The 17,914-nt window shown below is 37.9% G+C and overlaps 1 protein-coding gene across 2 annotated transcripts in view; it reads left to right on the top strand.

Annotated features, from left to right (window-relative positions):
- The first annotated feature begins 382 nt into the window (after nt 1–382).
- The window catches only part of LOC106077929 (QRFP-like peptide receptor), a 110,167-nt gene continuing 92,635 nt past the window's right edge, over nt 383–17,914 (top strand). Inside the window, exons 1-3 of one of the 2 annotated variants that reach the window (XM_056040795.1) lie at nt 383–631; nt 6,780–7,030; nt 7,115–7,311. In XM_056040795.1, the coding sequence (XP_055896770.1) occupies nt 6,821–7,030; nt 7,115–7,311 (407 nt within the window). In that variant the 5' untranslated portion in view covers nt 383–631; nt 6,780–6,820. The remainder of the gene's footprint in view (nt 632–6,779; nt 7,031–7,114; nt 7,312–17,914) is intronic. The other variant, XM_056040791.1, reaches the window with a different exon arrangement.

Raw genomic sequence — 17,914 nt, forward strand, 5'->3', positions numbered from 1 at the left:
ATCGATTCTATTAACAAGCTGTGATTTCTACAAATAAATTGGATCGCCCCCCCCCCCGACTTGAAAGTTTATGATGGGAGGGCGGAATTGATTCCATCGCCCCCTCCCCACCCCAAAAAAGCGGCCAACATAATTGGGGGGGGGCGAAATCATCTAAAAAAATAGGTTGAAATATAAATAATTAGCATATATTATTAACATACGTAATTAATTCGTATACAAATTGTGTGATTTCTTGACTAAAATTCGTCCGCCCCCCCCCCCCCTGGATCCGCCAGTGCTTTCAGAGAACTCAGAGCCGATTCAGTCCGAGTGTTAGGAAGGGTCAACGCCTTTGACAGGCTCCAATTTCAGACTGTTTTCAGTGAGACGAAGATTATAAGTCTTGCTAGTAGAGCGTTTGCTAGTTGTTTTTTATTTCAACTGAAACATACAACAACGAAACATCATCAAAGTTTGTAGAGCTAGCTAAACGTTGGCAGCAGCATCACTTGAATCAGCTATTAGGCGGATCAATAGTCGTGCCCGCACTGACAAACCCAGTGGAAAGAGTGAGGGACTGCGAAGTTAGCCTTGACCTGTGTGTTGCTAGAGACATTGTCAATAATCAATAACTGTTAGCCATCTTAAGGTAGGTCATATTTATATGGACAGTGTAAATAAAGCTGTATATTTGTATAATATATGGCTTGTACATTTGTATAATATATTTGTATAATCTTTTTAAAGAAACTATTTACAATGATTAAAACGTATGGTTTCAAGTATAAAAATAAAATGTCTTTAACAAATAAAAAAAAATCTTAGTTATTTTGTTTAAAGCTGCATAATTTGACCTATATATAATAGGCAGGCATATCATTTATATTCAATGCAGCATCGTGCGTTAACAAAGCCGAACATTTTAGGAAAGCTTGACGTTGATGCGTTTGGAGATTTGAACTGAATAATTAATATATTAAAAACATTTTTCTTTTTACAAGAAATGTTTCTTTTCTTAGCAAATGATTATTTTTAGGTTATTCCACCTCTTTGTATATGCTTGCGAAAAAATTTGTATGTGAAAATCACAAAATCTTTTGTTATTTTGCTTATCCATTTTTTAGATGCTAGATGTACTATCAAAATAATCTAGAAATATCTGTCTCGTTATCTCCCAATATTACAATAAGTTCGTTTAATATTTGTTGGGACATTTACATATTCGGTCTGGAACCAGCTGGTTCGGAGCACATGTTCTCTTAGGAGTTGATCTTTGTAATTTCACAAACTCCCAGAAGTTACCTAGATTTTATCATTGCAATTCTTTTTCAACTTGTTTGCGATGCCCATTTAGTGCCATTTTCTGCTTTAAGAGAAAACAGAGAAAAGGGATGATGTTCAAGATTCTTTTCAGGTAGCATTATCAGACTTTTACTCTTTAAACCGTAAGATCCCTACCGTCAACCATTTCAACATGAGATGACAGTTTATCCGCCATAGCTAGCACTATGCGCGCTAACCTGAATTTTCAGCCAAAAGCTGTCTTTTTTGGTGAGCTAAAAGGTGGTCAACGTAATAGGGGTGCCCCACGGAAACGCTTTAAAGACCAGTTTAGGCGCTAACTGGCCTTAGTTGACATAGAAGAGAGCACATGGTTCCATGCGGCTTCAAAACGAGACAGCTGAAGTCAATGACAAAGGCCGCGGGATACACTTTAGAGACCAAAAGAAAATCCGCTGCCGAGGACAGACGTAAACGGTGAAAAGAAAATCTAAATTTATCACCGGCGGACAATGGTTATGCCTACGCTAGATGTGGCAAATTGTAGGTCACAGCTGGGGCTGCGTAGCCACTGGAAATACTGCATTCCTCATTAATATTCGGACTCGAAGACAAACGTTATTAAGTTGATCTATCCTCGAGGTAGAGAAACTTTAATCGCTCCCCTCCCCCCGTTTCGCTTATCACTTCCTGCATCTTTATAAGCTCGCCTAATTTGAAAATCTTTACACTTGGTCATCGCTCCAGCTTGCTGACAGAAGAACCCACAATTGTATACATTTATTTTCCCATTTCCTATCGGAATACCTGCTGGCAAGCAGAACATTATTACAGTTCCTTATTAATTAGTTTTGTGTTATAAATCTATATTATAAAGTAGAATGTGAGGTGTATGTATGTGTGTATGTTACTTATAGACATTAAAACCGCTTGACCAATCTTGATAAAACTTGGCAGGAATGTTTCTTGGGTACCAACTTAGACCTTAGTGTATATATTGTAGCCCTAAAACAAACTTAAGACCCTAAAAAAAAAATTGTCCGACTCTATGGATCTGGGTCATGTCTACAATGTTGACATGAGAAAAGATCGAAAGGATTTAGACCTAGATCTAATTTTAAGAAATACACTTTGCGCAGATAGTTTTTACTTTGACACATGAAAATACAAAAGAAGATCCTTTGATTTCATTATATAATAAAATTAACCTTCAATTTTGTGTTTCAAAAGGATTTTTTACATTAATTAGCTCCTTATATATGTAACTACAGATTTCCTGACGAACATTCTTTCATTAGACCGTAATGAATTGCGTACTAAAAATTAATTCGTTTAATTGTTTACTTTATAATCCCATCCCTAGATCTAAAACTCTAATTCAACTCTAAGATGATAAAACTTTTCTTCGCACAGATAGTTTTATACTTTAACACATGAACATACTAATTATAGTCCATTCATTTCATATTTTGATGAAATAAACATTCAAATTTGGTTTTCTAAAGCATTATTTTTAAGAGACTACATTCGTTTACAAAAGCTGCGAAGCCGAGTTGAGATAGGCCTAGATCTATATTCATACATGAATCGCGTACTAAAAATTATTTTGTTTAATTAATTGTTCACTTTATAATCCCATTCATTTAACAAATCTATCGCTGTTTTCGTTTTTAATAGATATGAAAGTATCGACTTCGGGTAAACCCATTTTCTTAAAACTAATTTTATTTTCGTAGCGAAAGAGAAAATAACATGAAAGGATCATTAGCTAAGTTTAACATACATCTAAATCCAAGCCACTAGATTAGTAAACACAAACTTAGACCCGCAGGCCGCGGGTAATGCCAGGCTAGTATGTTATAAATATGTTAATTTCATGAGTAGCCAATGTCAATTGAATTTACTTTATGTTATTTACTATCTTCTATCAATCTATATAATTCTTTCATGGCTCAAGAGATTGAACTCCAAGTAATGAAAAGATTACTCTTTTATTTCTGCAAGTCGGACGGACAAAAGTAATTTTAGAGGCGAAAAAAAAAAAAGAGAAAAGGGGGGGGGGGAGAACAAGCGGGATTAGAGTGAGGCCTATGACAGTGCGGGGCCCACTGCGGTTGCGTAGGTTGCGGTGCCCTAAGGCCGGTCCTGCAAAATAGCGGCGTATGCTACGCCGTCTGTCGACTAGTATATATTTAATTCTTTTAATAGCTCAAGAGTTTGGACACTAAGTAATGGAGAGATTACTCTTTTATTTCTGCAAGTCGGACGGACTAGAGTTACCCCACGTAATTTTAGAGGCGAAAAAAAAGGGGGGGGGGAGAACAAGTAGTATTCACCCGTCACTAAATAGCAGGGCTGGACTTAACAATTGTGGGCTCAATGCGAAACGGCTTTCGCGGGGCCCAGTTTTGGTAGGGATACGTATAATAAGTGAAAATTAAGAGTTTGTATTAGAAAATATATTCATCTTTGCATTTTATTCATTCTTTACTACACACAGAATTACTACACGAGCCTTGCGTGTAGCGAAATCATACAGTGTATCATAAGAATTCTGTTTCTTACATAGATCACGCTCAATAGCAAGAATTACCAAATGTTTCAATCTATCTACGAGAATTGTTGACCTCAAGTAATTCTTAATAGTTTCAGGCGCGAGAAGCTTCTTTCACCAGATTATACAATTACGTGATAATGCCGTTCTTTTTTTATCGCGCGTAGAATTTACGTTTTCCAAATTGATTGACACCCCAAAATGACAATTTTTGTCTATATATTTTAGGAGATTTGTATGAGTTTTCTAAAGATTTTAATAATTTCCGGATATTTCTTGGACTTTTTCGTATATTTTGCAATTTCAGGAGATTTCCAGGAGCTCCTGGAAATTCGACAGGGGGCCGCGGAAAATCTGTTATAAGTTATAAAATGGTTTAATATAAGAAATTTATACACCTCGAACTAGCGTGTCCTATGAAAGTGCGGGACCCACTGCGGTCGCATAGGTTGCAGTGGCCTAAGGCCGGCCCTGCAAAATAGCGGCGTATACTACGCCGCCGGTCGACTATCTCTATATATAATTCTCTTCTTCCCTCAACAGTTTGGACGAGCAAGAAGTAAAAGAAAGATCACTCTCTTATTTCTGCGGATAGTAACCCCACGAAAAAAACAAGAGGGGGGGAGAACAAGTGGGTATTCACACGTCGCTACGTCGGATGGCTGTGCGCTGGACTGTCAAACCCTGCCCGCTACTATCCCCCTTCGTCCTGCTTGAAGTTTGGACTAAGAAGTAAACTATCTTCAACTCTGAAGGAACATCTGAAACATGTAAAACATTTTACAAACATTTTACAAACATTAAATAGCTTCGCCGGACTTAACCATTGTGACCAAGAAGTCATGGAAAGAGAACAAGTAATCTACTATGTATATTTACCCGTCACTAAATAGCAGGGCCGGACTTAAGCATTGTGGGGCCCTATGCGAAACGGATTTCGCGGGGCCAAGTTTCGGTAGGGAAGCGGACAATAAGTGAAATTTAAGAGTTTATAATAGAAAATAAATTCGAGTGCGGGGCCTAATGCGGTCGCATAGGTTGCAGTGGCCTAAGTAAAATAGCGGCGTATGCTACGCCGCCGGTCGACTATATTTCACTTTATGTTTAATCCACAATGCCCATTTGTGATATTAGGCCTATGTGTGTTTGTTTTGAGTAGCAGTGTATTGTGCGTGACTGTGTATGGAAAGACCAGTTGACCTTCATTGTACATGGATGAGTGAACAGAGAAGAAAGTGTGTAAGTCAGGACTGGGTGGAAATGGGACAGAAAAACAACAGGATGCTGAATCAAAGGGTAAGAATGTAAAACTAATTAAGTGATGGGTTAATTGAGATCATAGTTTTTTAGCGGCCCCTGAAAGGGGAAAAGACGATATTAGTCTTGTGTGGTTTATCTGTCCGTCTTTCCGTCCGTCCCGTTTAGATCTCGTAAACTAGAAAAGATAGGGAAAATCTGAAATCATAATATTTTTGACCATTCAAAGTTCTGATGCAACGGCTACTTTTTCTTTTCTGAAAGCGAAAAATCTAATTTTTAAAATCAAGTATGCAAGCAGTTTTTTCATAAAAATACACCATTTTTACTATTCACTATTAATAGTAACAAACATTGGAGGCTATTTTGTTCATGGAGATCACTATATTCCATATTTTTAACACACTTATGCAAACGGTTTTAGATATTTAGTCAAAAATTATATAAGTTCTGATATATAAACTAACACATTTACAAAAAATTTCACCTTTAATTTTTAAGAGACAAAATCTATTTAGTATACATATAAGTAGAACATAATTAGAACAATTTATAAGTAGTTTTTCAAATTATCCCGTGAACTGCAGGATATGCAAATTAGGTTATATACAACGACCAACCGTCTTTACTTTTACTCAACAAATGTCAGGTACCCATTAGAACGCCCGAAAATCCCGAAGTTAAAAATCACAGTCTTCACCAGGATTCGAACCCAGGACCCAGTACAGCGCACATACCGCACGATCAGGCTATATATATTTAGATAGATAGATAGATATAGATATATAGATAGATATAGATATAGATAGATAGATAGATAGATAGATATGTCAACAAGAGGGTTCGGGAAGAATCGCCGTCGTGAACAGAGCTCATTAGCGTCACGAGAGTTGTAGTCATCTGACCACCTAGAAACGTCGAGCGGCGTTCTGTCCGGTTCTAGAAGGCCAGTAGGGACCCTATATAAAGAGCGGAGGTGTCCAGTCACGACAGGAGTTCAGAACACGGTCGACTACAGCACAGTTCAACGGTGTAATTCTGTACGGAGCATTACGACGGTTCAGTGCGGAGTACTGTCAAGTACAGTTGAGACGAACGGCGTCTTGATCTTGGTCTGTGATCGAGTCCGACACAACGAGCCCAAGTGTGTGAAGTCAGTCCCGAACTGTTGAACCCAGTGCAAGCCCTGAACGAGACGGAGAGGCCAGTGCAAGACTTGATACGGCGGAACGGTGTTATCGGAGAGATATTTGTTATCTCAGAGCTATTTGTACTGTTCTACGAGCTGCCAATTGTACAGTATTGGCTGTTATTTATGGACATTAAACCTTTACGTTATTTTGGAGCCCTGACTTGTCAAGTTCTTTAAGTTGGTGGTGTATGGTGCAGTTTGCAGAGAGCCTGGATAGTGAGATTCGTAACAATATAGCGCTACTTTCATGCTTATAGCATGCTCAGAGCGCTTTGGTCCAATCTCGTTTGTGGACCAGTTGGGGGAGGGGGTATCTATGAGAAGGTTTTTCCATGCTGCCTTTAGGCGCTCAGTCGGGTGTCGAACCTGAGCCCCCTTCATAGGCCAAGCGCACTTAGCCTCTCGACCACGCTTCCCAGACAGATAGACAGACAGATGTTACTTATTAATGTTATTTTAAATAGTTCTTCTTCATTTACTGATGTCAATAAAAATGAAAAATGTCCATTCCAGTTGTTCACTTGTAAATCAAGCCGTCACTAGAAAAGCACAGAATGACGAAAGAAAATTATATCGAACTGATTATTCAATTTATGACCAACAATAACATTACTGGTGAATTGGACTTCAAAGAGCCCTTTATAAAACCTTCACTTAGATACGTGTACCCATTTTTTCTGTTTCTTCATGCATTGGTTGGACTGATAGGGATTGCTGGCAATACCGCCATGCTAGTTGTCATTACAAAACATCGACTATACCAGGTAAATACACAAATCAACCCATATTTCTAATTATAAGTAAAAACGAGATGCTTGTACTAGTGTCTAATAAATTTTTTTTTCTAGGATCAGACCTATTTCTTGATGACCAACCTGGCATTCGCAGATTTGATCAAGTGCATGATTGTTTTACCCATTACATTGGCAAACCTTTTGCTCCAGAATTGGTTGTTTGGAAGTTTTCTTTGTTTTTTTTTACCAATGTTACAGTGGTTTCCTGCACATGCTTCAATGTTGACATTTCTTATGATAGCTATTGACAGGTAACCATATAGCATTTTATCTCTTATATAGTTTGTGATAAAAATGTAATATTGTAGTAATTGATTATTATTAGCTAACTTTACTAGTTAACTCTACCAGCTATATTCGTCAATTAACTCTACAAATTGAATCTGCTATCTGATTACATATTATAGTTACACGACTTTTGTGTTCAATTTAAAGAGATCATTTGTTTAATTAATAGTTTCAAAATTAAAAATTTAACTCCATAAAAAATTCTAGTACCAGGTGACTGAGCCTCGCTCGGTTGAATAATTTCTTAAGGAAACCCGAAGTCATGTTGGAAATATTTTTGTAATGACGAAAATGAACGATTGGGTAAAGAATACCAATCTGAAGAGTTGCTTTTGTATCCTGTTACTTCTAAATGTAGAAAGTCTCTTAGGTCCCTTAACAGTGTAGAAATACCGCTGCTCACGTCGTGTCGTGTAACATCTTTAGCGTAAAACTATTGGCCTAGTATTGACTTGGAAGAAAGTCTTTGCAGTGTAACTTCTCAAATGGTTACATTCGGACATTTAATATTGCAATTATTATATTCATTATGAAACATCAAGTGATGAAAACTCTCTACGTTATAGGGTAAACATGCACTTGCAGCAAAGTAAATTAATAACGCATATTTTCCTAAATGACTTAAAAGCATTGCATTAGTATTCTAAAGAAGCTTTTCCTTGGGGCATCTGTTATGCCGATCACCATTCAGCTCACAAAAAAATATTGCTTTGGCATTTGGCCTATGTAAGTCCCCCATACGGGATACGTGCCCTGCTCAGCGTGACTATCGGATTATAAGAAGTTCATACCGGCAGTCTTGCCATGGTATGCTAATGATAGTGTGCAAACATCTTTGGTGAAAGCGTTCAAGAAGTTTTAGTAGCTTTCTGTGAAGTACCCATGTCTCAGATCCACAGAGAGGCGTTGGGACTGATTTTTTTAAGCATGCGGAATGATTTATTTCACCACACTTTCTCTTAGAGGCGTTCAAAATCACCACTGACCCTGATTAGACGCTTATCAACCTCCCTTTAACACAATGCATTTGATACTATGCTTCCCAGATATGTGAAGGTGTCTATTGACGTCGATCTTTGCAGCTAAGTAGATTTTATTGGGTTACAACATGTCTACAACATGACTTCCGTTTTTCTGAGATTTATAGTAAAGCCAAAAGAGGCGGCAGCGTACGCAAATTCGTTGACGGCGAGCTGGATATCATGTTCAGTGTGAACAAGTAAGGCGTAGAGAAACTGTGTTATGACCATCTCCTTTGTTTTGGTATAAGGACAGTAGAATTCGAAGATTTAACACATTGTAATAATTCACAAGCCAAAAAATATATTACCCTGCATAACAGGACTATGTTAATTATTCTAAGCTATCTAAACAGGAAATAGTTAGTCATATGCTTTAAAAAGAAAACGTGACCTATCAAATGCAATATAGAGATTTGAATTTTGCTCTCTACATTTCTCTTGGAGTTGGAGGACTGCAAGTTGATGTCAACCGTGCCTCTACCTTGCCTGAAGCCGCATTGACTCTCCGGATGTAGGCCAGTTTCTAGGTGGTGTTTAAGCACCCTAGCCAGAATCTTGACAGCAATGCATAGGAGTGAAAAGGCCACGATGGTTATCTCACAACTGCCTATTTCCCTTTCTCTTGTAGAGATGAATGGAGGCGTCTTTGAACTCTTGTGGTAGTTTCTTTTGTTACCACATTATCTGGTAGATTTCTGTTAGTTTAGCTGTCACCTCTGAACTGCCAAGTGAGTATATTTCAGCAGGGATGGAGTCTAGTAGCGTTGCCTTGCCAGTTGAGAGGTTGGATATTGCAGTCATTACACAGAAAGGTCTTAAAGCAATGTTGCTTGTGTGTTAAAAGCTGTTCAATTTGCACATTGTTTTCGTCAAACCAATCTTGGTGCTTGCGTTTAGGCTGACCGAGGGTATTGCTAGCCAAAGAGTACACAGAGTTCCTTAGTTTATTCCAGCTGTTTTTCACATCCTTGTTCATGTGCAGGGTTTTAATTTCACTGTCTAGTTTGTTGATGAGCCCTTGCTTGATATCTGGGTTTGTGAGCTTACCAACATCTAGGCGCTTTGCATGCTTGCATTCTTGGGGCCGTCTAAGTGGTTTGATGCATATTTTCAGCTTAGATAAGATTAAGCGATGATCAGTCCAACAGTCAGCTCCGCACAAAGCTTTGGTGACTTTGACGTCTTGTCTGTCAGACTGTCTGACAATGATGAAGTCTATTTGATGCCAGTTCTTGGACCTAGGATGTATCCATGATGTCCTTTTTTTCTGTGAGGTAGCTGGAAAAGAGTATTTGTTATTGTCAGCTTGTGGGCTGTGCACAATTCTAGTAACAATGCACCATTGCTATTGCAGTGACCAATTCCGTGTCTGTCCAGAACATTACTCCAAGTTTTCCAGTCGGAGCCTACCCTGGCATTGAATTCGACCAGTATTATGAGTTTGTCTGATTTGGGCGTTTTGATTATTGCAGAGTTCAGATCCGAGTAGAGGTTTTCCTTGGTGTTGTCTTGGTTGGACATAGTTGGGGCACAGGCACTTATTAGAGTTGCGTGTCGCCTTGACGTCAGGGGTAGACGTAATGTCATTAGACGGTCATTTATGTCTTTTGGTAATCCTGCTAACTTGTTGACTACTTTGGATTTCACTGCAAAGCCAACGCCAGCTGCACATCTTTCCTCGCTATTTTTGCCGATCCAGAAGAACGTGTAGCCTGCGCCAACTTCTGTTAACTGTCCTTCTTCTGCAGTCGCGTTCCACACTAGGAAGCAATATCTACCTTGTATTTGACTAGTTCTCTTGCCACAAGGGCAGTACGACGTTCAGGACGGTTTGATTCAGCACGATCTAGTAGAGTGCGGACATTTCAGGCGCCGAGCATGAGTTCATGTGTTTTGATTTGTTTCTTCTTGAGGTTTGTGTTTGATTTGTTTCTTACGCAATAGAGGGATCCCCGCCAGTAGCGGGAGACTGGCCAGGGTCATTTGGGAAAGGCAATGATTAGGGCACCTTTTTTAGCCCCTTCCTCGTGCTTAGAAGGTAAGCAGTGCATTCCTAAAAAAGGTCTGCTTAGACGCTCAGACGGCTGCCGAGTTCCAGTGCTGTCCCAGTCACTGGCAAGCGACCACATGGTCTTTGCCGCCTATTTTGAACACTGGTGCTAGCTCATTACTTAGTTCTTTGAGTAATCTAGCTGGAAAACATCAGGTTCAGATGCGTTATTCGGTTTATTGTTTGCTAATAGCTTTTGGATCCCCTTTTCTTGTACTTCTATATTTCCTATGTTGTCTACTTGGTTCAAATTAAGCAATATGCTTTTGTCTTCTGGGGCTGAGAATGCTGATGCAAAGTATTTGTTTAGGATATTAGATTTAGTTTCATTATCATTATGTGTTAAGTTATCTTCTTTTAATGGTGCTATGCCTGTTGTTTCCATTTTCTTAGACTTAGTGTATGACCATAAGTTTTTGTTGTTTTCCTAAGATATTACATTGTTTATGTATTTACTCTGCAGCTTTCTGCTTATTTTTTGGGTTAGGTGTTTAATTTTAATATACTTTTATAAACTCTTTCTGCCTTAGTTTCTTTAAGTTTTCTATAGAGGTTTTCCTTTTGTTTACAAAGCTTCTTTAATCTATTATTAAACTAGCATTTATTTATTTTGTCTACCTTTTACTTACTTGATAAATGATTTTCTATAATGTTTTTAAGATAGTTTTTAATGAAATTCCAGAGGTCATTGACTTAATGGTTAATGTCTTTTTCTGATAAGAATGTTTGTTGAAAGTTTAACGCAGCTTTGTGTAGTTGCGTTAGGTTGCATTTCTTCCTGAGTAAGATTTTGTGTGTGTGTTTTATATTGGCTTCTGTTTTTATCTGACTGTGTATTTTAATGAAATAATGATCTGATAGACCAGGGAAAATATTAATCTACTACTAATCCAGGTCTGTTGATTAAGAAGAGATCTAATGTGTTGTTTAATCTAGTTGGTTTTTAATGATTAGATCTAAACTAAGGTGGTGTAAAGTTTCTATGAAAAGCTCATTTATGTCCTTAAGGTTTTGGTGTTTATCTATGGATAGTGTTTTCCAATTGATATCGGGTAGGTTAAAGTCACCCAAAATATAAAAAAATTGCATTTTTGTCTCTTTAAGTGTAGTTAACTGATTGCATAGCTCTTGCGTGTACTTTAAACTAGAATTTGGTGGTCTGTAGATACTGCCTATTATAAAGGATGTTGATGTGTTCTTTTTACAAAATTTTGATTCTTTATTTTTTGAGTAAGGTAAGGTATTTTCTTCTGCTATAAGAGTGCTTTTTATTGCTAAAATTGCTCCATGATTATCTGTCCTATCTTTTCTAAATATTTCATAATCACTATTGAAACTTTTTACCTTATAAATTTCAGGACGTAGCCTAGTTTCTGTTCATCTAATTATGTCTGGTTTCTCACATTCCAATAAGATCTCTAAGTCTGCTGATTTGTTACTAATGCTTTGAAAATTTATTATTAAGTTTTTATTTTTAACGTACTTTGGTATTACTGCATTAGTAGGTTTATTTAATGAGGGTGATTTATTAGTTTTAGCAGATTTAACAGGAGTATACCTGGCTAGTATTTGCTAGGTTTGATTTGGGATGGTGTTTAGGATGTTGTATGGGTTAAAAGTGTCTGCATCAAAGGATAATACACAGGTGTATTCATATTGAGACATTATGCGTGGTACCATTCATAACAGGTATCACATCACATTGAATGACTTTCTGTTTTATGGTGCATACTTTTTTACAGATTTGCATCTATCTTTAGATCTAGGTCCTGGGTTTTATTCTACATCTCCTGCTATTAATAATAAGAGTGATAGTTATTTATTTTGTCTGTTTCTAATTGAGAACTTCCATTTGTGATAGGTAATCTTCTTTAATGTTATGGATGTGTATGTTAGATTATTTTTGAAGTTGCATTGATCTATAGAGTGATGATTGATAATGACTGTTTCCTTTTTAAGTTTAGTGTTGACTGAGTTAGACTTAGATCTGTGTTCAATTAGTGTATATCCTATACTCTTAAGCGAACAATTCTTGTAGATATATTTACATAGAGAGAGAGAGAGAGAGAGAGAAGAGAGAGTCTTCTCTGTGTCAGGATAGCATTGATATCAAAACTTCCTGATTGGAGACGAGACATAATCCCTCCAGGATATGCACATTATGCGTCTCAAGCAGTATAAGCTTTTTAATCTGTGCTCTTGTTAGAAGTATGTTGTCCAGCACTTACTATCATAAACAAAAGTTCTCACAACACAGGCATTGTAGACTAGGATTTTGATTTCTGTGTTCAATTTTGCGTTTTTCCATTCGCGCTTGGAGAGTTTTTAGAAGCTTTTTCTATTATTTTGTTAGCTCATTGTTTAAATCTAGGTTGCTGGCAATTGTTTATCCAAAATAGGTAAATTCCTGCACCACATGTGGTTTCCAATATCACTGGTATTTCTGTGACCATTGTGCCAGGATTTCGGTGTTGGAGAGGCTTATTGTAAGGCTAAACATTGACAAGCAACTGCATAGGCATTCACTAGAATCTATAGTCCTTCTTGTGAATGAGAAATGAGTGCGCATCATCTGCGAACAGCAGCTCCGTAATCAAGATATGCCGTCTTTTCTATTTGGCTGTAAGACGTGACAGGTTAAAAAGCTTTTCATCGGATCTACTGTGGATATATATGTGACAAGTCAAAAGCTTGCTGTCAGAGTCACTCAAACTTATCACGCATTAATTATATTTTAACATTATTTGTTTATTTTATTTTAATTATTTCCCCGTCCTATCCCCAATTTCTTCACCCGCCCCACCTTTTCCTCTCCAGGCTAGACTTAGTCCACCACCTTGGAGATAGCTAGACCGCGTCTTTTGACTTATCTCCCCTTGATCGGGGAAATATAAACACACAGTCTCTCTGGTCTCACCCGCCGGATGTCTGACGGTCGCAATGGACACCACCTTGGGTGGAATGCAAGTCAATCTTTCTTTCTTCCCCCCTCTCCCATGTCTCTCTTTGATCAAAGAGATTACTTGGGTCAACACGCCTCTCGACACTCCAAGGTGCGACTCCCATCTCTTGTCGGATTCACCCACGTGAGAGATAATCTTAAGCCTAGGACATTTCCTGTTTCCGCCCATAATCCCCGGCCTTTATAAGGTAGATTAAATCAAACCAGACCCGCTCATTTCTCTATCGCTGGCAATCGAGTCTGGACTATTTCATTTATTCTTACTCTGTGGTGCCTCCCTCAGGTGTCTGCCTATTTGCTATTTGTTTGGAGCACTCCTGCCTATTTATTTGGCTTTGTCTGCCTAGTCAACTATTGCTTATTTATCGGATCTATTGCCCTTGTACTTAGTGCTATTCAGCACTGCACTACTGCCTATTTGCTATTGAGTATCATCTACTGCCTACGTGGATCTACTCAACTCTACTACTTGGCGCTATCGGCTCTACTTGCCTGCCTATTCGACAACTTATTAGGTACGACGTCCCTATAGACCCAGAGTCTGTGCGAGACGCCATAGCTACGCCAAACCCTCCGCAACTCACTGGACTTATCCTGCTCACTACGCTGCCCACGGCAGATCAGCTCTGCCCGCAGTACACTTGTGCCCACGGTAGCCGGCCACCCGCCTTACTGTGCCCACTACAGATATCAGAACTTTGGACTGAGACTCCACACGAACTGTATCACCGGCGTCCCTCTATCCGCTACAGCGCCACCTCCAGCTGCAGAACCTCAAGCCAGGATCACAGCCAGCTGCGACATCAACAGGATAACCAGTTAAGTTCAGAAGACAAAGTGACATACTCTCTTATAAAGTGCAAGAGTGATGAGCAAAAATAGTATTGATTAGAAATAGATGCAAACCCACCCCATTTTATTCTTCTATGTAAATATTTATGTAAATAAATATCCTTCAATTTTAACTTTTGCATCTGTCTTTCATTGCTTGTCTCGTTGCGTGCCTGCTCCCGATTTATATGCTGATAGGTTGGTGTGTGATAGTTTCAAAAATAATCATCCCCTAGACATTAAACAAGGCAAAAACACGATCACGATCACACTTGTCACAATATATTCCATCTTTAAGAGATTTAAAGCGCTGGTTATTACGAATGAAAAGAAGATGTTAAATAGGGTTGAAGCCAGAACACATCCTTGTTTTACCATATAAGCCTAGAGGCGGAGCTGTCAAGCTCGTGCATAGTTTCGTGAAAATATTGACACTAGTTTCTATAACTTGTTTGGACAGCCAATTCTCTCAAACAGACCGCTTCTGCTAAAAAGGTCAAAAGTCTTGGTCAGATCAATAAAGAGAGGCTGCTTTTGTTCTCTGCTCTTCTACTGTAGATGCAGCAAAGAGAAAATCATAGGTTTTAGATCTACCTGCCCTAAAGCCATACTGCGACTCTCGATAAACACATTCAGCCAAGATCTGCAGCTGCTTTAGTTTACTCTAGCAACTATGTTAAGCAGTTCTGCCTCTATAATTGTTACAATCAGAGCGGTCACCTTTATTTTTATAAATTGTAACTATGTTCCCAGCACAAGCTTAGCAGTTCGTGGAGTAGCTTGATTAGGACATGCTTTTCAGCCTGAATGGCTTCTGCAGGAATGCCATCTCCTCCGGGTGCTTTCCCGTGTGCAAGCATGTCAATGGCTGTGCTTAGTTCCTTTACCGAGGGCGTTTGACTAATTCATTGAAAACCGGAAGTGATGGGAATTTGGACAAAGCGTTTGGCAAAATGACATTTCCAATCTGGTAGAGCTCTGCATAGCGCTCGTATGTAGAGTCCTCTTATGTTACCACAGTAGGCACATGATTGGATATTTTCACATATATATAGTTTGTCCATTGTGGTTCGATGATGACCACTTCGCCATCAAGGGGACTAAGGGCTTTGCACTGGGGTTTTATGCCTATGTGGCTGGTGAGACCTATGTGAGCCCGGAATTTTCGGCTGTACACTGGGCAGGTTATTCCAGCTGGAGCTAGTGTCGTGGGCCTTGCTTTTCTTCTCTTGTGTTTTTCTTCTGCCAGCGTTGTTCTCTTTTACTCAGCAACCTGTGCGCCAGTTTTCACAGCGCGACGCCATGATGCTCTGTCATGTGTCTCTGTCTGAACGCCTTTAGAGAAGCTTTGATGGTTTCCTGAAGCGAGCGCTTTCCTTCGCTTAGTTGGCCATACAAGAGTCGTTTAGGGATGCGGTGGTCTTCCATTCTGCAGACGTGTCTTGCCCATCGCGGGTCTCACATAGGTCTCACGGATTCACCCCCCCCCCCCGCGAAATGAAATCCACCCCCCCACACGCAGAGGTAGTAGATAGAATTATGTGACTGATTTTTAGCGGCCTCCGTAAGGGGAAAAGCCGCTATTAGGTTTGTGCAAAATGTCCGTCTGTCCCTCTGTCCGTCTGTCAAACTCAGATCTCAAAAACTAGAAAAGAAATGAAAATTTTCACTATTCGATAAGGCTTGCAAAGTTTAGGTGCAACAACTACTTTTTGTTTTCTAAAAGCAAACCGTTTAGTTTATAAAATTAATTATGCAAGTGATTTTTTCATAAAAATACACCAATTCTAAAACAATACATAAATGCAAAGGAGATAATGTTACAATATGTTAACAAAGAAAGAGAATTGTCTTGTGTATTTTCAGTATCACTAAGTCAAATATATTTATAAAATGTACTAATTTTCACAAGAAATATAAATATTAGTTAATGGTGTTTTTTTCCTGGTCAACTAGCTGCTAAAATTAAAAGAAAAGATACATGTTTGTTTAGAAAGGCTAAGAATGCACTTTTTTATGTAAATATCACGAACATTAAAAAAACAAGATTACAAAGAGAGTTTGTGTTACACAAACTCAGAGGCGGCCCCCGTCGAAGTCGGATCCCTGTCGGATCTGCATATTCGCAAATAATATTCAAGAGGTGATTTAATTTTGATGGTCAAAAGTAATAACGTTTCAAAGATTCATTTGCTTTTTTTTTTTACACTTTAAGTTTAGAAATTGAAATTCTAAATCTTAATCTAGTCTATTTTAGTCTAAACTAGATCTAGAAATTAATTAGAATATAAATCCAGATCTAGATATACTGTAATAAAAATCTAGATCTAGTTTTAAAAAATCTAGATTAGATCTAAATCAAGATATCATTCCTTTTTTAAACGCGAGTCACATAACGAGGCTTAATAAACATTACTATACCGAGTTCTTTTTTCATTTCATTTGAAGAATTAATTCCATATAACGTCAGAGGGAAAAAAAACACTACGTCACACGGCCTAGCTAGACTAAAAATCGCCTTCATCATTACGAGCCATTTATCGAGTGTTCATAGACTTTGGTGCACCGAGTGCGTTCTTTAAGCATTTCATTTAAAGAATTCATTCCATATAACGTCAGAGGGAAAAAAAAAACACTACGTCACACAGCCTAGCTAGACTAAAAATCGCCTTCATCAATAAGAGCCATTTATCGAGTGTTCATAGACATTGGTGCACCGAGTGCGTTCTTTAAGCATTTTATTTAAAGAATTCATTCCATATGACGTCAAAGGAAAAAAAAACACTACGTCACACGGCTTAGTTAGACTAAAATATATTTTCATTAATACGAGCACTTTTTCGAGTGTTCATAGACATTGGTGCACCGAGTGCGTTCTTTTATCATTACATTTAAAGAGTCCATTCATATGACGTCAAAGAAAAAAAATTCCATTACCTCACAATAGGCTACTACCGGTACCATGAAAAAAATGTTTTTATTTACACGAGATATTTAACAAGGGTTCATAGACATTGGTGCACTGAGTTCTTATAGAATTTATTTAAAAAGGATCAAAGCCGCATTGTTTTTGCGTTTTGTCTGTCAGTCGGTCTGTCCGTCATCTTGATATAAAAAAAGAACCACTAAAAGTTATTAAAAATTGATTAACCTTTATTTTACGTTTCAAAACATCGCAATAATTTTTAGGTATGAACACAATTGAAAAGTTTATATAATAGATTGTTCCGGATGTTTGTATAAATAGTAAAAGAAAGAGAGAATTTCAAATAAATGTAATACCGTTAATTACATTTTTTGGATGGTCTCGTATAAAAATTAGATGTACTACAGCCATGTGGAGAGATTTTCATACCTTACTTTGGAGTTTGGATTCTGTTTTCCTTAAAAATCGGAACATAATATTAACGATAATTAGATTTTTTAATGTTTTAGGTAGAAAGTTAAATGTACTGTAAGAGAGTAGTGAGTTAAAATATTTTTCATAAAAATCCGTAAAAACATTATTTCGTAAATGAGAAGATTATTTGTTTATTAATTAGAAGAGGGAGTTCAAACAATTATTTGGCGTTAGTACATTTTTAAATAAATTCGGAAATTTCTTACGACGATTTGTAAGAAACAAAATCCGGAACTTTCTTCATCGATTACAAAACTTCTATGTTATGTTTTAGCAAGAAAATTAAATGTCTATAAAGTAA

The sequence above is a fragment of the Biomphalaria glabrata genome, chromosome 1 (genome assembly GCF_947242115.1).
Source record: "Biomphalaria glabrata chromosome 1, xgBioGlab47.1, whole genome shotgun sequence".
NCBI classification, from domain to species: Eukaryota; Metazoa; Mollusca; class Gastropoda; family Planorbidae; genus Biomphalaria; species Biomphalaria glabrata.